This window comes from Furipterus horrens, unplaced genomic scaffold (genome assembly GCF_987537825.1).
Source record: "Furipterus horrens unplaced genomic scaffold, mFurHor1.1.pri manual_scaffold_10, whole genome shotgun sequence".
In the NCBI taxonomy this organism is placed as follows: domain Eukaryota; kingdom Metazoa; phylum Chordata; class Mammalia; order Chiroptera; family Furipteridae; genus Furipterus; species Furipterus horrens.
Window position 1 is genome coordinate 22,185,119 of NW_028327180.1, and position 22,147 is coordinate 22,207,265.

At 38.6% G+C, this 22,147-nt stretch overlaps 1 protein-coding gene across 1 annotated transcript in view; it reads left to right on the forward strand.

Annotated features, from left to right (window-relative positions):
* Positions 1–6,171: 6,171 nt before the first annotated feature.
* MARCHF1 (membrane associated ring-CH-type finger 1) overlaps positions 6,172–22,147 on the forward strand; it is a 66,170-nt gene continuing 50,194 nt past the window's right edge. Inside the window, exon 1 of the mRNA XM_090288715.1 lies at positions 6,172–6,404. Within this exon, the coding sequence (XP_090144841.1) occupies positions 6,205–6,404 (200 nt within the window). The 5' untranslated portion in view covers positions 6,172–6,204. The remainder of the gene's footprint in view (positions 6,405–22,147) is intronic.

Genomic DNA, 22,147 nt, shown 5'->3' on the forward strand with positions numbered 1-22,147 from the left:
TAGGTAGGCTGGGTACCATGCCAGGTCCTCAACTTCACAGAATGATCCTTATCAATTCCCCCAAGAGATGGTCCTTGCTCTCAGACCCAGTCTTACTGTGACCATGTCCTGGTCCCAGTGGCTCAGTCGTGACTGCTGCCAAAGCTTATCTTGGATCTGATCTATATCAGTAATAATGGGTGGCTTGTGAGAAGACATGAGGAAGTGGGGAGACATGAGCTACTACTAAAAACCAAATTTTCTGCCATTTCTTCCCTGATGACAGTCACTATCCCATTTATCTTTTTCAATGGAACATATAGCTGACTTAGCTTAGCCTCTGAAGACCAGGGTGACCAGGGTAGCTCTACTTGCTGGCCTTCTAGGGCCCCTCAAGGCAGGCTAGATTCTGCGCCATTACTTGCAGCTTCTCTTTTGACCTGCCTGGAAATGCCAGCCTTGCTCTAAGCCTCTAACATAATGGTATGAATTGCTAAAGGTAGATTTGGCTTTCCCTTTTAGAAAAGATATTTAGGTTCTTCCAAACCTCAGTATGCCAAAAGCAGCATTATGACAACTTGCTATGACACTCTTTTCTACTTTTTGCTGTCTAGCCTCAATCCTCCTTTATGCACCATTTTTAATCCACAGAATTATATCCTCAGCTTCAAGTTCACTTTTTTCTACATCTAGATTTTGTAATATGTCAATGGTATGGATGTTTGCTACACAGTTTCTCAGGAATCCCACACAGTCCTTCCTCAGCATGTAGTATGGTAAATTTTGCATAATATGGTAGGGAGGGGGCATGTGAATTTCTAAAAAGAATCTCAATTTTCTAATCTTCCTCTTAAACCCCTTTACTGCTGATGTTGGAAATATTTGCTTTTTTCAAAACAAGACTTCAGTCTCTACCAGTTCAGAACTTAATCACATTCCATATTTCAAGACTTCTTCCCATTTCTCTATAATTTTGAGACTACATTGGGCAGGGGCCTTTATTTAGAGTTCTGTATTGCAGACTTGTTGCTAAAGCACCAACTGCTGGCTGGTGGACCTAATGACTAGCTCTTCGTTCAGTTTGACCTTCTAACCCATTGTGGTTTTCACTGGAATCACCAGGCAGTCATTTCTGTGGCCCTCTGTTATCAAGTCACATCTCTTTTAACCCTGGTGACCCTTGCTTACCTCCCCAGACTAGCCATCTCCGTTATCTTTCCCACACAAGCACAAGAAGACATCTGGGTTTCCTCTCCCCGCCCCAGGCCAAGGGAATGGGAGAACTGGCTCAGGTCCATCTGCCTTAGTCACGTCAATCCTACCATGCAGGAGCCCCATCAGGCGCTGCCCTTGACCACTGAGAAGCTGGTCTTAAAGACATAGTCTTTCCAGGGAAGGAAAGAACAAAGCATCATGCCCTTGGTTTGCTCCCAGCCATGTCTTGGTCAGTCTTCCAAGTACCCTGCCCTGCTCCCCACATTCACTCCCCCAAACCATGCTCAACCCAGGTGGTAAATGGAGAGAGAAGACACTGGAATTTCTTCTCTCCCTTCTCTACTGTCCTGCTCTTTAGCAGCAAATAATAAGCAGAGAGTGATTCCTCTTTTCCTTTAAGTCGTGGCCTTCATCTCCCTCTGCTACAAGTTGTAGTAAAACTATGACTGGAAGTCTCAGATCTCATCTAGATATATAAAAGTAAGGTTTAGGAACTCATTTTTTTTTTTAGGGTTTTATTTATTTGTCTTTAGAGAGAGAGGAAGGGAGGGAGGAAGGGAGGGAGAGAAACACTAATGTGTGATTGCCTCTTGCGCACCCCCAACTGGGGATTGGGACAGCAACCCAGGCATGTGCCCTGACTTAGAGTTAAACCAGTGATCCTTTGGTTCACATGCTGGCACTCAATCCACTGAGCCACACCAGCCAGGGTGAGATTTGGGAATTTGGAAAACACTGTTTTCTACTAAAAAAATCAGGCTTTTCAAGGAAAATGCTAATATGAAATTTGAAGTAGGATAATGTCCCCTTTGACATAAGCCAATAAGTTGCATTCTTAATTTTGGATACATTGAATCACTCACTGCGGGCAGCTTTTAAGAATAGTGATGATCAAGTTCTGTGTCATGGATTCCTTTCCTCAGAGATCCTAAAACAGGCCCAGAAAGGGGTAATTTTTAAAAAGTCTTCCCAGTGATTCTAATGTTGAGTCAGGATTGGAAATCATTGATTTAAGGCTGTTATGTGTTTTCTCTTTGAATGAGGGGATACCAGTGAGCCCATTTGTGGGGAGAGAACATGATTTGTTGGGAATAACTAAAAAGAATTCTTATAATCCAAGGTTAATGTCCTATTACAACTCCTGGACACATTACAAAGCACTTACCTAATCAATGATATTGTGTGAATCTCATATTGACTGCATTTAATTGAAGAAGGGAAGTGGAGCTCAAAGAGGCTAAATAAGCAATGACTTTATCATTTATTGCAAGTAAAATCCCCATATATCTTGATTCTTGATATTAATAGTTATTATTTATAATATCACTAATATGATTAAAATTTTTTCTTTTATTAAAATTAAACATTTTAAATATAGAAATAATAAACTTGAAAATTAAAGGTTTCTCATCATTCTACCTCTGAAAGATAATAACTGCTAATATTTGGGTATCTACTTCTCCAAACGTGTAATTTTCAGATGATCACATACATAATGAAAGCATTATTTAACCACATGAGATCATACTACATATACTTTTGAAGCTTGACTTTTCACATAAAAATATATCCTACAAATGCGTGTGCATGTGTGTGACATATCTCATTCCTTTTAATGGCTTTTGTATTTAATTGTAAATAACTAAACATTTGGGTTGTTTCCAATTTCTCGCTGTTACAAACAATGCTATAATGAACATTCTTATCTTTGGGCAATTGTGCAAGTGTTGTAGCAAAATTGATTCCTATGATTAGAATTTCTGACTTTAATAGCATAAACTTTTTCTGTTTTAATAGAGTTTATACCAAATTGCCCTCCAAGTTGTGCCAATTTAGTCACACACTTCACTGATACACGGTGATGCTTCGCCTCCCTCACCTCAGTATACTGAGCATCATCAGTCTTTTTTAAATGTGCTGATCTGATAAGTGAAAGTAAATACCGTTGTTAACCGAATCTGTATTTGTTTGCTTACTGCGATTGAGCATCTTTTTTACATGTGGCTTTTGGCCACGTGTGTAAGTCCTTCTGTGTGAACTGTCTGTGTGTCTTACTCATTCTTCTCACGTTAAAGATCTCTGAATACCAGAGAAAGTAGCTGTTTGGCTATCTTATATGTTATGAACATGACATTATTTATGTCTTTGAATTTTTTCTGGGCTAGTGTTGGTGTATAAGTGTATGTATTTATTTTCTTTATACATTAAAAGTTATTTTTCTAAATATCATGCTTATTTGTCTGTTTCTGTATTAATTTTTTTGTTTCTTGTCATCCTAAGAAAGGGATTCCCTTCCAAAATATTATAAGTATATCCAGTTATGTATTCTTCACATACTCTTATGGTTTTATTTTACTACAGTTAAGTCTTTCATCCACCTAAATTTTAGTGTAGGCAGTAAGGAAGGCATCCAATTTTACATTTTTCCAAATGACTAGTCATTTTCCCCTTGTTATTTATTTAATAACCTAGCCTTTTCCCACTGATTTGAAATGCAACTTTATTATGTGATAAGGGATGGATAAACAGGTAGATAGATAGATAACAGATTGCTATTCCAATGGTGTGTCTTTCCCTTTGCCACCACATATTCTTCTAATTTCTGAAGAGTCATACTGTTTTGATATCTGATAGAAGTGATATAACTTTTGATCCCATTTAGCTTTTATTAAAGAATTTCCCTAGATGTTTCTCCATATTACTTTTTTAGCTAATTTTTCAAGTAATTTTAGTCACATTTAAAAACAACCAGTTGGGGCTGTATTGTTTAAACTACCCCTTTTCTCAGCCCCCACTGTATGCTGGGTATATGGAACCCTAATTCTTCCCCTGCTGCAGTCAGTTCTGTACCTTCACATTTTCAGTTACCAAAGTGAGAGTTCTGGTGCCCAGGTTTCATCACTTCCATTTGCTGCTGAATATCTGTCAATAACTATCCATTTATTTGAGGATACAACCCAAACATTTCAGTGTGGCATACAGGACCTCTCTCTACTCATTCATCCTGATTTTGTATTACTTCATATTTCACTCACTACCTTTCCTCCAGTCATTACAAAACTTTCTGTGTTCCCCAAACAAGCCACGTTCTCTCTGCTCTGTGCTCTTGTATATCCTCCTGCCTGTCTGGACGGCCCTCCCCCAATTTGCTCATACTCACCTTTTTGAAGTCAGGTGTCATCTCCTCTGTGACACTTACTTTAAATCTCTGCTCCATTCTGCATTAGGTGTCCTTCCTTCATTGGAATTCCGTTACTAGAGTCTATCAGGATATACTACAATCACCAATTCATTTACATCTCTTCTCCACTAAACAAGGAGCCCCTTCAGGATGCCATCTATTTCATCATTATATCCATTACATAATCCACCTTAGTTCATATTTGCTGAGCAAATGAATCAAAAGTGACACCAGCTAGGATTAATCCAGCATTGGTCAGCTGGTCAAATACATTTCAGTCTTAATTCTAGCCTTTTCCACATTCTAAAAGTCACCTGCATTCTTTGGCTCAGAGACTCCTCCCTCCATCTTTAAAAACAGAAATGTAGCATCTTTCCTTCTCTCTTACCTCTGCTTGTATCCTTACCTTTTCTCCTCTGATTCTCTCTAATGCTTCTGCCTCCATCTTATAAGGTTCCTCATGATTACATTGGACCCACCAAAATAATTCAGGATAATTTTCCCATCTCCAAATCTTTAATTTACTCATCTTTGCAAAGTGCCTTTTGTTGTGTAAGGAAATATATTCACACATTCCAGGGATTGGGATGTTAACATCTTGAGAGGTGGGCTGGAATATTATTCAGTCTGCCATGCCTTCTTCTGAAAGTTTTTTTTTTTTTTTTTTTTTTGACCTCTTGAATTAGAATTAGTTTCTTTTTTCTCTGGATCCCACAATATCTCAAATATGGACATTTTAAGAACTACTTTGAAATTTGAGATTAATTTTTCTAGCTTTACTGTTATTTTCTTGGTAACAAAATTGTGTATTTCATCTGTGCAGTCAGACTGGCCTGAACCTAGACCTAGAACTTCCTTGGTTTCCTATATAAAAGAGAAGTGAAGTGTATTGCCAGGCAGATAAGAGAACAGATAGAGGGGCAAGATTTCTCACCCAACCCTCTGCTCTTACACCTACTAGTAAAAAACAGCATCAGTTGCTCTGTTCCTTCATCTGGAACATGGTGATAATTACAGTACTTACCACATATGTTTTTTGTGAGTATTAATAAGTGAGCATTTGAAAATTGTTTCAAACAGTGATTGGCAATAATATTCACTTAAAACTGTTATTATTATTTTCCACTTGTGAGATTATTTTGAGGATTGAAGAGACAGTAGACAATGCACAATGCAGGGCATACGGTAAACTTTCAATACACTCTTGCTTTTGCTTTATTGTCATCTGTATTAAATACAACCGGTTAAAGAAGTCAAATAGAATGAAGAAAGGTAGGAGTTTAGTGAAATGTACTCATATTTGTGCTAACAATGTGAAGTATTTCTGTTTATTTTATTTTCAGGCTCAGTATGATCACAGGGTTAAAAGATACGAAAGGTCAATAATGTTGTGATGGGTAGATTTTATTAGTTTCAATGATAAAGTAGTATAAACTGCAGGCCTATAAATATTACAGAGTGTTTTCAAATATGTTATCTCATGGGTCCATGTTATGACTTAATGTTAACTCCAGGCAATAGCTAACAGTCTAATGGCTATTTGATTATTTAAGCTTCCTAGGTTATTATTATCCTTGTCATTTAATAGCCTTTATGTCCTTTATATCATGGGATATTCAAGTGTTACACATTTGTTTCCAAGGTAAATTGAGCCATTCCACTCAAATGTTTACAGTAAGTAGAATAGAAACTTGTAGAATCATCTTCCTCTCTCATATTTATGAAGCAACAGCAAAGTGGTACAGCATCTCAGCTGTTTCAAGTTCCTCAAATAAGTTTTACTTTTGCAAAACGAACCTCCTAACTTCCTACATTCTGTGAGCTGTGTTATGATCAACATGACTGCCAGCCACGTTTGTTGTAATTTTTTAAATATGTGGAAAAAAAGAAAGATATCCACCATGTATTATCTTAACCAAGATGCCAAATTATCTAACTTGTTTCTCCAGGCAAGCAGCCCAACCACAGGGACAGCTCCCAGGAGCCAGTCAAGGTTGTCTGTCTGTCCATCCACTCAGGACATCTGCAGGTAAGTGCTCAGCAAATGATTCTACTCAATATTTTTTAGACCAATGTTTTATGTTCTTGTTTTACATTCTGAGACTGTCTCTTGCTTCTGCCTTACGTTGTCCATGGACAACTTATACAGGCTTAAGTTTTTGTTTTTCCTTTAGTGCATTTCCTTCATTTGATCTCTGTTTACCAACTTCTGGTGCATGCTATCATTTTCATCATTCTTTCTCTGTTTTCCCATGGCTTTCCTCTGCATTCCCATTTCCCATCCTCTGGCTGCTGCTTTGTCTAGATCTGCCACCTTGCATGCAATGTCAGAAGGTGCGTTTGAGCAATGCACTTCTGTTATGGTGCTGAGCCCAGCTAGGAAGGCGTCTGGTAAGAAGTCAGTATAACAGAGGCCTGGGAGGAGGAAAAGGTCCTCTGAGAGGTATGAGCATGCAGAAGAATCAATAAAAGGGAGAAGAAAGGATCTTCACCTCCAGATCTCAAGCCCCAGATGGAGTGAGCTTTATGCAGATTCTTCAGATTCATCTTCCCCAGATGACAGTCATTGGATCCAGGCAAAAAGAAGAGCCCGAGAAATTTCAACTGTCATGAAGAAGGAGAAATAATAATAAGTCATGTGGAAATGTGGACGGGGCTTCTGCTACTAATGGAATTGATCTGGTAAATTTGGGATCCAAGGGTAAAAAGCAACAAGAGCTGACTGAATGTGAGAGTGGCTCTTTAAATCTCTGCAGAGGAAAAGGCACATGGGGCCAAGAGTGCAGTCTTTCGCTGCCTAGGGGATCCTTTGAGATTAAGAGGTCCTCAAGGAACCATGAAGAGAGCAGCAAAGGCAGATGCCACCGCAGGGACCCACAGCTCTTGCACAGTCTTAGGCAAAGTGACACAATCAAGAAAAGGTGTTCGGAAACAGATTCCAGCACTGAAATATTGGCAGTAACAGAAGGCAGCAAGTATGTGGAGGATGCAGGGTTCCGGGTGACCGACTCTGTGCAGAAGCCTCCTGCCACCTCCCATGACGGGGCTCAGCATTTGAAAGTGTGCAGGTCATTCACTCTAGAGAAACACTTGATGCCATGCCAATGTATTTCTTTCTGCTGTGAGTTTGGTGTGTGATTGACACCTACCCTTAAAACATAACATTTATTCACGCTATCATTTGTCTGGTTGTATAGAAGATGGGAAAATGAGGAAAGGCAGGTCAGAGAAGAAAAATAGAATTTGATTTCCCCTTTCCCCTTTTTTAAATTGAATAATGGTTTATCCTAGCAAAAGGACTGTCAAACCATCTTGTACTTATTCTAGTTAAGACAAGGCTAGTAGAGGAAATGAGTGAGAATGTGTAAAACCAGAGACTCTTCAATGCAAATTTGGTGAACCGTTAGCACCCTGACAGAAAAATATTCAAGGGTTGGGGTTTTGAAGATCAGAATTTTGTATCAGAAAGGTCTCCTCTGCAGTTGGTGCTAACTTGTTCTCCAGTTGTTTGACTTAGCAGGGTGATTTAAGACTGAAAGGACACAGAAGCAGGTCGTGGGCATGTTAGTGGGGTTGCTGGAGCCTTCAGGGAAGGAGACATTAACTTTAGTGATAATCATGTATTAAAAGGTCTCAACATGCAAACATTTCATAGCTATAAAACTGCTTTCTTGAACTTTTCCCCCAACTGTATACATTTTCAAGATAACTTAATATTAAAAAGGATCATAAGACTTTCCATGCTGTTATTTACAAATGAGACAATTTTAAACAAAACATATGTAACTTGGATTCTGTTAGGGAGCAAGTGGAGTTTGTGTTGCATGATGCTTTGTTGTTTGGACTTATTTATATACAAATTGAGATTACTTTACAAAACGTGTGTGTGTTTCATGTGAATCATGTGACCCAGAGAATGCAGCCTATGCCCATTTAGGGCAGACAAGGGGAGAATTAAACTCTGCATGTAAATAATTAATTAGAGTGGTTTGTTTCTCTGAAAGTTTTATAAGATAGTCATTCATAAAATGTCCATTCATTTATTCTCTCAAGCATCTATAACGCATCAGGTTTTATTCGAGACTTGAAAATATCACAAGGCATGAGATTTGTATAGTCACTGATACCTTAGCTCACCGTTGAATGGGGATAACAGACACAAAACTAGTTCATTGTTTTATATAATTACGGTTCTGATAAGGAATATGAGAACACATAACTAACAAGGAAGCTTTACTTATTCTGGGAGATCAGAGAAGAACTGTTTTAGGGAAGTGACAAGCTGACTGGGGCTCAAAGGATGATAGGAACTCATCCAGGAAAGAAACGGGGGGAACCATCCAGGATGAGTGCCACTACCTGAAGCCAGGACGAGGTAGGGGATTTAGCAGTCCAGGGAGCTGAAAGCAGGCTGTTGTGGGTAGGGTGGGGTGAGTGGGGGGATGGGTGGTAGAGATGAGGACTGAGAGGCAGGGATGGCCATGCAAACCTTGAGAAGAGATTTAAAGGAAAGTGATGTCATTTGATTTACATATTAATGTGAGTTTCTTGTAACCTTTTGAATATGATTTAAGTTTAAGTTAGCTAAAACATTGGGGGATAGAATAAAACACTATTTCTAGTCTAGACTAAGAACTCCCACTAGCAACCATCTGTTGTCATTTTCCACATCTACTTCCAACATAATTGAATGAAAGACAGTCAAAGAAGCTCGTTATAGGCTTTATGGTAACTGGAGAAAAAAGTAATGCTTGCAATTAAAGTCGTGGTGGCAGGTACTCCTAACTGAAAAGCACTACTCTGGAGGAACATTTTCAGACAGCATATTTAACTTAGACTTCTATTAATGAAAGTGAGGTCGATGGGCCTACAGTTATTATTGCTTGCTGTGAGTTATCATCAAAATATACCCACTAAGCAAATACTAAGGACAGCATATTTTACAGGATGCCAGGAATAAAAAATGACAAAAGAACGCGATTCTTCCCTTAAGTGGTTTATTATCTATTAGGAGAAATCGAATGCACTTGAAAAGGTGAAACTTTAAGGCAGTACAGGGTAAATTTAAGAAGAAGAATACTACGAAAATTTGAAGAAGGAAAAATTGCTAAGAATGGGAACACTCTGGGAACCTCTTAAGAAGTGGGATTACTGGGATTGAGAAAAGTAGAATTTAGATTGGCAGAGACGTGTGATGCCATTCCAGGCACTCAAGGCAGGGAATAGACCACAAGCCCAGACCGGGATGTGGGAATGACACTGTGCACTTAAGAATTTAGGGTGAATTGATGTGACTAGGTTGGGAGGCTTGCATAGATTGATAACAATTAAATTTTTGTTAAAGAGACATTATGAATAAAAATATGCATATCCTTCTTAAGAGCTTGACTCTATTCTGTACATCTTTGTTTTCAGACTGCCTCAATGAGCCTCTTGGTGCCAAAAAGGCTGCCTTGAAAGTTGAGGACAGGTTAAGAGGATTGTACTCCCTTTGGCCCATCTTTAACTAGATAATTTTCATGAATATCTCTGTTTTATAATAGGGTTCTATATAATGTTCCTTTAAGAAGAAAAGAAGATTCCACTGCAGAAGAAAATACAGAAGAGCCTTTGCTAAATAAAATAGGCTCGATGAAGAACAACATATACAAAGTAGTCACAGTGTCCTGAGGACGGACTGGGAATGAGTTGTGATGTAGTGGGAGTATCTTACTTTGAGACAGCAAGGACTAGGATTACAGAGGGCATTGAGGGGGGGTGACACTGGCATACTGGCTTCCACCAGGCGAAGAGGGACCATCTTAGTGCTTACGATCGGTGAGAGCGTAAGACAAAGGAATCAATAATGACTCCAAACCTTGGAACCTGGGAGACAATAAATGCTGATGTTACTGACAAAGGCAGAAGAGGTCAGAGGCAAGTCGGTTTGGGAAAGATATGATGAGTTCAATTACAGGCAGGCTATCTGTTGTTGCAGTGACAGTCAAGGGTCAGCTGTCCAGCAGACTCTACGAGACATGTCACTGGAACACAAGAGAGCCATCAAGCATTAGTGAGCTATACACAGACCAACACCAAACAATTGCATATTTGCAATTGCCGTTAACCTTATGTATTGACACAGGGCAATAGCACAACGATATTAAAAATGAAAATATAATCATAGTCAGAGAGGACTTATAGATTCTCAGGGAGGTGACTATGAGGGCAAGAAGATGAATGAAGTCTTTAAGTGAGATTATTTGTAGGGGGAAAAGCTTCTGAATGGACACACAGCCTGAGCACCAGGGGCTCCTGTGAAGGGAAGAAAGAGAACCTGTAAGAGAAGCAGCAATTGCCTTGAACTTGCACTGTTGCTGCTTCAGAAATGCATAGGCAGGAGCCGTCTCAGCCACAACCACAAAGCAGAAGCTTCTAAGCTCTTCCTCCTTGGTTGCTAGTATTTAGTTCCCCACATGTCCACTCAATGCTTGTTCCCACCTCACAGAAGCCTTGTTTAGATAAAAGTTTCTCTTAGCCAATTATAGCTCATAGGAAATTTAAATCATCATGCTATTACACCCCCAGTTGTGTAGTGGGAAAAGCTTTGCTTTTTTTTTTAACTTAAAAAATATGTACCTGTAGAAAAACATGAATTAGGTCATTTTTTTAATGGCCTCTGAATTGACCCCAGTAGCAAGTTCAAAATCTTTAATATAATTTACAAATCCCTGAATGATCTGTCTAGCAAAGGTGCCTCTCCAGCTTCAATACCCATCATTAACAATGACTTCTTCAAGCTGGGCTGTTACCAGCCCCCTGAAAGTGGTCGGGTCTATCTATTCTAGAGCCTAGGATGCCTACCCTTCACCCCCACCCCTGCCCTCCACCAGACTACCTCCTAGTCATTCTTTCTTGATTCAACTATCATCTCTTTAGGGACACCTTCATGATTCCCCAAGCAATAATCAGGCCACCTGGGGAGTCAATTCCATAGCATAATTTTAAATTGCTAACATGAAGATATTTTTGTGATTGCCTGTATCAGATTTGTTCACTGCAGTGTTCACATTGCCTGGAAAGACAGCACATATTCAACAGTTTTTGAATGACTAGATTTAGGGGAAATGAACTTTTCTAAGGGAGTCATTCTTACTGTGTGAAATCATAGCACCGAATGGTGGATTTCTTCACCTTCTATGGAGCCAACATGTAAAAAATACTCTATACCAGCAGTTTTCACACTTCAATGCACATTAGTTGACTTCAGGGCTTGTTGAAGTACAGATTGTTGGATGTACCCCCAGAGTTTCTGATTCCCTTACTTTGGGGTTGGGCCCATGAATTTGCATTTCTAAAATACTCCCAGGTGATACAGATGTTGTTGACCTAGGGACCATGTTTTCAGAACCTCTATTCTATGCTACAAATTCTCTCTGGACTTTAAGTGGGAAAAGAGAAAAGGTAATGGAAAGGATGAATTTGGGAAGCATAATCAGAGTTTTTATCATATGCTATTGAATGCCAACACAACGCATAAGTCTTTCATTTTTCTGCCTTTTCACTGTTGTACTAGGATAGTGTGGGTCAACTCACTAAAACCATAGACTGACAAAGTCCCACTTTACCAGGAACTCAGATGTCATGATTTGGATATTGTTTCTCTTCAAACCCACTTCCTCACCTCAACTACCTCGTTTCTGTCAGTGACTCCACAAATCCCTTGAGTTTTAACTATTTTCTTCTGCATTGAATAGATCTGATCTCTAAGTCCTGCCATTTCTTCCTCCAGATCTTGCTTTTGCTCTGTGATGCTTTCTTTCTCATTGTCAGTGTCTCATTTTGGTTCACACTCCACATCCACCCCTAAGTGGCTACCTGCTTTGATCAGGACTCTTCCACTAGGTTCAAATGGACTGAGCATATACGCATAACCCATAGACACAGGCAACAGTGTGGTGTTGGCCAGAGGGAAAGGTGTGGGGCCAGGTGGAGGTGGGCAAAGGGGGGTAAATTGGGACATTTATAATAGTGTCAACAACAAAATAACTATAAAAATTGACTGAAACCAATTCAAGTGTGCTTAAGCAAAATAGGGATGCATGAGCCACAGAAACAGAAAATCCAGGTATACAGATGGCTTCAGGGACTCCAGAGGCTCAAACAATGTGGTTCTCTGTCTGGTTCTCATTTTCTCCAACTGCAGATAAAACTTCCTCTGTGTAGCAGAGGGAAGAGACAATGCAAAGAGAGCTTCAGGCTCACAGTTTACCAGCTGTGACCTAATAGAAAAAAGAAATGTTCTCTTCCAGTAGTTGCATGCAAAACCTCATCCTGCTGTAAGTCACATCCTTGGGCTACTCATAGTCAGTGGGGCCATGAGGCGTTATGCTTTGAGCAAGTGGCTGTAGGAAACCCCTCTAGAACCTTATGAATTGGGGAAAGAGCATTTCAATGACAAAAAAAGAGCAGCATGAGGACTAGAAGATCTGGGAAAAGAATTAGCAAAAAGCATATATAGAAGACTCCAAGAGAAACTGGATCATGCTTCATGACAAAGCACCTACATCTATAAAATTGAGTTAGATAATTTTTAAATAATAAGCTTGAGCTCCTAAGAAAATTATGCTTAAACTGGATCATTTTTTAATCTCCATCATTGTATTTGTGTGCTCATTGATTTCACACATTGAACAACTATTTCTGAGGAATTTACTCTGTATTAAGGCAATGTTCTAGAAGCTGGACTTATGGTAGAAAATACAGTAATGGTCCCATCCTTCCTGAACTTATATTCCAGTTGGTAAGACAAATATTTAAACAGGCAAATGTAAAAAAAAAAATTGTGCATGAAGGTGAAGGAACACTTTGTATCCAGTAGCTCAAAGCAGGTTCCCCTGAGGAACTAACAATTAAGAAGAACCCCAAAGGAGAAGTAAGAGTAAGCAGGGCAAGGAGAAGAGATCATCTATTCCAGGAAAAGGATGTGGCCGATGTGAACACTCAGGGATGAGAGATGAGTGAGACATGGTGTGAAAGGATTTCAGGGTAGCCTGGCAGAGAACAGGAGGAGGGAAACAGTAGACAGTCATGGAGTTCTTTGTCAACCATGGTTAGGAGTCTAGACTGTGTTCTAATGACAAGGGGAAGGAAAGTAGGTACCGTAGAGCTTTCTTTGCAATAGAAGAAGAATAGGATTTGATTGATGTGGACAAATATGCACCAACAGATAATTAGAGTTTCTTTCTGATAGCCTTGCAGGGTCCAGCATCCAGTGAAACTTGAATTTCAGATAAACAACAAATAATTTTTATTAGGAAATACGCATACTAAAAACAACATCTCTTGTTTATGTCAAATTCAAATGTTACTGGGCATCCTGTATATTTTTGCTTAATCTAGCAATGCTAAACATAATAAGATATAAAAGCATTATTAAAAGTTCTGTTGAGGTTCCTAACTATGAATTTATGAGGCCACAGACTGCAGGAAGTATAAATACCTCTGCAACACATCATTTAAATGCAGATACAACCATAGATGGAGAGCAGGATGAAAGCTAAGGTTGGGGAGGAGGTGAGGGGGTGGAGGGATTGAGAAAAAAGGAAAAAGGACTCATGGACAACAGTGTGGTGATTGCTGGGGGAGAGGGCGAAGGAGACGTATAAGGGGATTAAATAGTAATGGAAAAAAAAATACAGTAAAAAAAACTTTTTAATGCAGCTACAACCAAAGAAGGCAATTGAACACGGGCCTAAGGGAGTACCATCATGAGACATCTAGGTTTCACATTTAGCATAGTCCTCCAATAAACTTGAAATTTAAAAATGAAGAAAAATAGGCTCTACAAATAAGATTTTAAAAGTAAAATAACTTTCAGTGAGTTGTTCTGTTCTCAATATTTATTTAGGAAAAAATACATACTTCTCTTTACCTTAACTTTGCAAGCAATTATCATAGTCACTGGAAAGACTGGGTTCATAGACTCAGAGATCATCTGGTTCACCTTCCCATCTGCTCACTGAAGACCTTTGGAACATCCACACACATTATTAACGATCTCCTCCTTGGACATGTTCTTCCTGGGGCATCCTCTTTCCTCTCATAGTTCTCAATTATGAGAACATTCCTTCTAATATTTAATCAGCCTGTGTCCTTGTATTTTCTACTTGTTAATCCTAGATTTATATTCACTCAGTAACAGATTTTTTTTTTTACTTTCGTTATACATTCTGTTACTTATTTCTATTAATTTTTCTGTACAACAATGAAACTCATGTTCTATTTTCAAAGGCCATTTTATGAGTAAAAGATCAGCTGTTCAATATTCAGATGAGAAAGGTCACCTTAAGGGACCTAATGAGAAGAGTTCATTTCCAAGAGGTAGCAGATTCTTAAGAAAGTTCTCAAATTTATTCTCTTCTTTATGCCTTTGCCTTTCTTTTGCTGAGTCTTGTAGGAATTAATAGCAACCTTTCTCCTTTTCATTTTAATAGTAGCTGAGTTGGTGGAAAATACAGATATGAACACTGTATTAATCTACCAGAGATGAGTTACTTGGGATTATGCAACATAGAGTCACAAGGTCTCACTTCCAACTCCTGCTTTTTCTCTCTGTGAAGTGGTCAAATTTGCACAAGGTAGAATGTTCTTCTCTTCATTTTTATGACCAAAAAATGAGAAAATAGATGTGCATTATAAATGTACAGAATACTAGTATGATACAAAGGTTTAGAACTATTTCTTACATAGAAATGAATGATTTTATCCATTGCGGTCCTCAGTAAAAATTTAGATATACACTATGCTATGCTATATTGCAGAGTAAAGTTGCTCCAACAAAGCAAACAACGTTTATAGCAACACATTTTAATGTTATAAACATTTAGTGTGATTTCACAAGCATATTAGCATTTGGTTCAGTAATTTGTATTTTGACATTGGTATGTGCATATAGACATGAAACTTATGATAGAAATAACTTATAGACTTGCAGAAATGGCATTATTTTATATATTTTTACATATATATTTCAAAGACATGCCTTGTTCTTAGCAGGCTTTTTTTCCCCCTCTAATTGTTTTCAGTTTGGGGAGATAATCTTTTCACAAATGGAATGACAGTGTCATCAATAATACTGAGTGTCTTGACTGGTAAATTATCTTACATGACCAAACCAAGTGGATTTGATTAATTAGCTTCTACTTTGGCAAAACAGGTTAGTCAAATTTTTAGAAAGTGCATGTATTCTATAGGCCAGTTATTTAACAACTTGTTTTTTAGAAAGGAAGAAAGAAAAAACAGACATTTTCCTGCTTATAAAACTATCTTAAAGTAGATTTGAGTATCAGTCAGGAATTTCCCAACCTCAGAAAATTTCAGGCAAAAGTAGGTATAACCATGATGCCTTTTCAGACATGTAAGGTAATGTGTATATATTATAAAGTTGTTTATACTGTGCTACATTTATCTTTATTAATCTCTAAGTTTGTTATCTCCAATTACACCAAAGTCCAAAATACCGAATGAGAGGTAATATCAATTAGAGTTTACCCATTTCTTAATTTAGGAACAATGTGTTTTGAACTTAAAAAAAAGAAAAAGAATATATATATATATATCGTCGTCGGCAGCCGTCCGTCTCGAGAGACGATGGTGTAGCTTCTTAAGAGTCTATCTGCACCGCCGAGAATGGCTGTGTAGTCCGACTCGGGAGTGACACGGTATCTGTCTCCTCCCGTGTTGAATCGACATCTTGCGATGACGCTGGAGTGTCCTCTCCAGTGAAGCTGAAGCTACAGAGCCTGGGCAGGGTGATATGGAGGGTCTGCTGTTGCCCATGCAGCAGACCCCCCCTCTCTTCGCAGCTGAAGGGTCCAAGGGAAAGACGGAGTCGATACAGCTTGGGTTCAGGTGCGCCGCAGGAGTTGTCGGTGTTGACTACAACGTCAAACTGCCTTAGGGACTCCGGCTCCGGATTTTCTGTCGGGGTTTACTCCCTTAGCCTTTCCCCTGAAGAGGTATGCTGCAAGGCAGCGGAGGTTTTTTGGAGTCAGAGTTTTCCTTCTCTGATATATATATATATATATATATATATATTATACTTGTCCCTGGCTGGTTTGGCTCAGTGGATTGAGTGTCGGCCTGCGAGCTAAGTGTCGCTGGTTCGATCTTCCAGTCAGGGTACATCAGAGAAGGAAAACTCTGACTCCAAAAAACCTCCGCTGCCTTGCGGCATACCTCTTCAGGGGAAAGGCTAAGGGAGTAAACCCCGACAGAAAATCCGGAGCCGGAGTCCCTAAGGCGGTTTGACGTAGTAGTCAACACCGGCAACTCCTGCGGCGCACCTGAAGCCAAGCTGTATTGACTCCGTCTTTCCCTTGGACACTTCAGCTGCGAAGAGAGGGGGGGTCTGCTGCATGGGCAACAGCAGACCCTCCATATCACCCTGCCCAGGCTCTGTAGCTTCAGCTTCACTGGAGAGGACACTCCAGCGTCATCGCAAGATGTCGATTCAACACGGGAGGAGACAGATACCGTGTCACTCCCGAGTCGGACTGCACAGCCATTCTCGGCGGTGCAGATAGACTCTTAAGAAGCTACACCATCGTCTCTCGAGACGGACGGCTGCCGACGATATATTATACAAATACACGTACACACACACACACACACACACACACCCTGGGTTACAGCTATTGTGAACTATATACTTCCTTTAACTAACTTATACCTGTTTGACACGTTGGACTTTCTTCTCTGCCTCAAAAAGAAAAAAGAAAGTAGAAACACCCTCTCTCTTCTCTCACTCATACAAATTCATTTTTAAACCATTATGCATATATTAAATTCAGGTCGCCTATATATTTATGCAAATAGAAAATGAAGACTCTGTGTTTTAAAATGATAAATATTGAGTACAGTGCTTGTTGCTTCCAAATTATTATTTATCTCTGAGAATGTATTTATAGCTTGAACATTTCCTCCATTTCTAATTACCACTTAGGTCCCCATCTTCCTTATAACTGTTGCAGAGTAGTTATACAAGTATTTCAGATCATCTGTGATCATCCTCAGTCATAGGTTAATTTAAATACCGGTCTCTGACTTGGTTCAGAAATTTCAATGCCCTGGAACAGCCTCGGTGAGTTGGCTTTTATTCATAGCACCCTGACAGTTTAAACTCAGCAGAGTGTTCCCTTCTCACCTCTGTTAGATGCAAGGAGGACTCCAGGAGTCTATTAGTTCTCCTTCGCCTATTCCCGGACTCACGCAGAACTGAAGATACTGTAGTCCAGGAGTTCTTGTGTTTGGGATGCTTCCGGGAGGTGGGTTTTACTTTGACATTGTGCTGAACATTTTTTTCTTTCCTTCATGGTCATCTAACAAGTGATCCCCAACACCTCTCTGTTTCCTGCTCACTCGTACACCTTTGTCTTTACGTGGCCCCTCTGATCCTTGTCTTAAATTCTGACCTCTTTATGTTACAGACTCTTTGATATAAGCTAGCTCACACCTCTTTGATCTAAGCTGGTCACAGCCAAATGAAAATGTTTTGCCACACTGTAGCAACAATGAAAAAATAAAAGAGGAATAAAGAAAGAAAAAAACTAGAATGAAAGAGAAGTTATATATGCTGTCAAATGTCCCAGGCATCAGAGGAGTCCTGGTTCCAATCCGCTTTCCAAAACTTCTGGTTTTGCCAGTTAGGCTGTCAAGGATTAGAAAGATCAACTCACCCAGTGATGCTCAATCTGGTCCGCGTGGTAGACTTACCTGGGAAGGTAAAAAAAAAAAAATATGTTGTTGCCAGGACCCCATTCATAACCCTCGAAAGTGATGTCTCAGCATGGTTACATTTAAAAAAAAAAAGTCCAGATGACTTTAATGAGTGCCCAGGGCTGAGAATCATTGATTTTTAGCCCAATCTCAAGCAAACCCACTGAAGCCAGGATGATACATACATATACTGCAAGAACCCTCCTTGGGGTAGGAGGTCCACTTGATAGCACTTCTCTAATCTGGACACACTAGAATGGAGCCTGGGGGTGAGCAATAGTTTTTGAGATCATTTGGAACAGTGATTCTCAAACTTGAGAACTCTGGTGCAGATAGACAATTCTGTTCTTAACAGCTTTTTTCTTGGATTAAACCTCAACTTTCTCATGTAGGTGAAATTCACTTCCAAATGACACTATACTGTAGTTTTAAAAAATCGGTGGCTCTTAGAGTATAGTCCCCACATCAGTAGCATCATGATTACTTGGGAACTTGGTCAGTATGCATTATTGGGTCCCAGTCTAGACCTGCGGAATCAGAAACTCTCCAAGTGGGACCCAGCCATGTAGGCTGTACCTGGCCCTCTGTGTGAGTCTCATGCATGCTGGAGTCTGCGAACCACCAGAATAGTGACTACAGATAAGAAACAGACAGCTATAATAGAGGGTGTTCATGCTACAGTGGGGTAACTAGAGAGTGTTTTAGAGTATAAGGAAAAAGAGTGATGTAAATCTGTGCATCAGGGGCAGCAAAATGCAAAGCAAATAAAAATAATTTGATATACTAAATATACACATATATACACATATATACACTTATACATACATATATATATATATATATATATATATATATATATGTATACATGTGTATACAGTTCACCTTCCATATCCATGGGTTCTGCATCTGAGGATTCAACCAACCATGGATCAAAAATATTTGAAAAAAAAGTTACATTGTGGCTGACATGTACTATGTAGTTAGGCTCACAATGGTTGCATCTGCACTGAATGCATACTGCCTTTTTTTCTTGTCATTATCCCCAAACAATACTGTATAACAACTATGTATATTGTGTTTATATTGTATTAGGTATTACGAGTAATATAGAGATTACTTAAAATTTAGGGGAGCATGTGCATCATTTTATATGAGGGTCTTAAGCATCCATGGATTTTGGTACCCATGGGGGATTCTGAAACCAATTGCCCACAGATACTGAAGGACAACTATATAGACACACACACACGTGTGTGTATGTGTGCAAATGTATGTATATACAGGGTGGGGCAAAAGTAGGTTTATAGTTGTGAGTATGCAAAAGTTTATTATTGTATTATTTTCCATATGAACAACTATAACGCTTCTTTGTCCCACCATGTATGTGCTAGGAAAAATAGAAAGCCAAATCCATTGACTCCATAAAAGAAGCCATCAGCATGAGTCTGCAGGAGCTGGGCAGGGCTAGTGAGGATAGGACAGTTATGACATCACTCAGTCATAGGATTGCCAGGAGTCAGAGCCAACTCAATAGCGTGTAATACACACACACATGCATGTATATGTGTGTAGCTGTGTATTACATATACATTTGTATACACACACTTCAAAAGTGACCTTATTTATCTTGCTTCATGTCTAGTGCAACACTGCATTTGGGGATTTTTATTTAGCACTTGCACTTTTCACTTCTGTACTTTGTGCATGAATATAAAAAGTCTACTTTACCTTTCATTAAACTCTATGTTGAAGTTACACATTTTTAATTTTTTTATTGTTTCTATTTTCAAATAAGACAGCTGCTTCAGAGACATAACACAAAGGCAGAGATATCAGGGAAGAGGTATATGTAACGACTGCACCTGGCATACATAATTATTTAAATTTATTCATATGGGTATGGAGGAACAATATCAGTTATCATTTAGATTATTTCATAGTGTAAAACTCTGTCCAAGAAGGAGAAAGGTCACAAGACGTTGAAACTACAAGGACACAAGTGAAGGCCAGGCGTTGAGAAAGACTCAATGGACAGCGATGAGAACTGAGAGTCAGACACAGCCACAGATCCAGCCAGTTTGAATGCTAATGATGTAGTTGCAGAGACCCCTTGCAGCGAGCAAGCAGCTTGGTAAACTGACGTTAGCTTGCAAGAAACTGAAGCAGAACCTCATGTACTTACATGGATGGTCTGAATACATATACCTGCATAGATCATAGATCTAGACCATACTTGGCATGAAATAGCAAGTTTTATATACTCAAATTCAGATAATACAAATTATGCCTGACATCGGTATGTGTGTGTGGGGTGAAAGTGAGGGGCAAAATACAGTATTCCCTCACTTATCGCGGGTATTATGTTCCAGACCCCCCGTGAAGTAGAAACCTTACATTTATTCTACACTCTTAAACCTACATAACTTTAACAACATATGTATACAGTACTGCAAAATCCCGCGATATAGCAAAAAAATCCGTGATAAATAATTAAATGTAATATTTTTTAAAATCCCGCAATACAGTGAGGCCGCAATAAGTGAACCACGATATAGAGAGGGACTACTGTATTCTTCATATTTTTCTGTCTTTCCAATGAATGAATATTTTGGGTATAAAATGGAGTCTCTCACAGATAGGGTTAACACCTTAAGTTTATATTTCTATTAATAGAAGTGATTGTTATGTGAAAATCCTTTCATTACTGTGTAACCAAAATATTAAAAGGGTGGCTCCTGAGGCTGGATAGGAAAGTTCCAGGAAAACAACTCACATTGGCTGATACTAAGATAAGGCACTTTTCCAAATTGTTCAGGTATATAAATCTATCTAGTATTTATCAATTTGTTAAGTTACTACAGAACAAGAGAAAAGAAAATGCAGTAGAATTGGAAAAATATTTTTTAATTTATTTTCAGTTTATTTTTAATATTTCCTTTAGTGCTTATTCAGTGGTTGTGGTGGTTGCAAAAAAATTTTAATAGAGAAAAACTCCATTTTAAACTTATCCAGATTTTGATAATTTCCTTCAAATCTTTTTATGCATATAATTTTAATAGGATTATACTATGTTTTTAATTATATATCTTAATGGCAATATATGAAGTTCCACATATAGCTCTTGAAGAATTAAAGCGGTCAGAAAAAAATTTTAGAGTTTTTTTTGTCTAAATGGAAGTTCTATTCTCTCAGGATTCTGAATAAAATATAATTTTATTTTTATAAGACATTTTTATTTAGTTCCACAAAATTGTATTTTCTGACCTACAATCGAGAAGCAAATGATTGGAATAAACAAATGGTATAAGACTCATTCTGGATATACTTACACACTAGGAAATATAAATTAGAGAGAGGCAGTAAGAAACAACATTATTAATCATGTATTTGGAATTCTGCAAGTTGTAAGAATATATTTTACATATAATTACTTTTTCTTGATAATACTACCACTGTTTGGAAAATATTTTTCAAGTATGATTACTCACTGAAATTATTCAAGATAGTAACACCTGTGAGAAAGTGCAAAATTACTTCCTTCTACTTTTCAAACCACCTGACTCCATGCAGTGTAACTAAGTTAGTTAAAAATTAAATTATAAACATTATGGTTTCCAAATGGTACCTGGGATGTCAAACAAATGCTCAGAGGCCATGTAAGTAGATTAATCTAGAGCATCTTTCTTGAGGAGCTTTGGTTAAACCCCTGAAGTCAGTTTAGTCTGTCCTTTATTTTCTTTCTCCCACAGTTCATGCCCCCTCCTTTTCCCAAATCGATGCCTGAGTTCAACTAACTTCCCTTTTACAGTCTCTTGTTCTCTTTCTGCAGTCTTACAACTATTACACTACTTCTTGTTCTTATGACTATCCTCTTTAACTATTATACCATTCTCTTCTTTTTCTTTCTAATCTCTGAGGTAACACAACTAGAATAACCTAGATTAATCTTTTTAATAATCTTACCTTCTTACTCAAGTTCTTTAGTGAATTCCCCCTCCTACTAAATACAGTTAA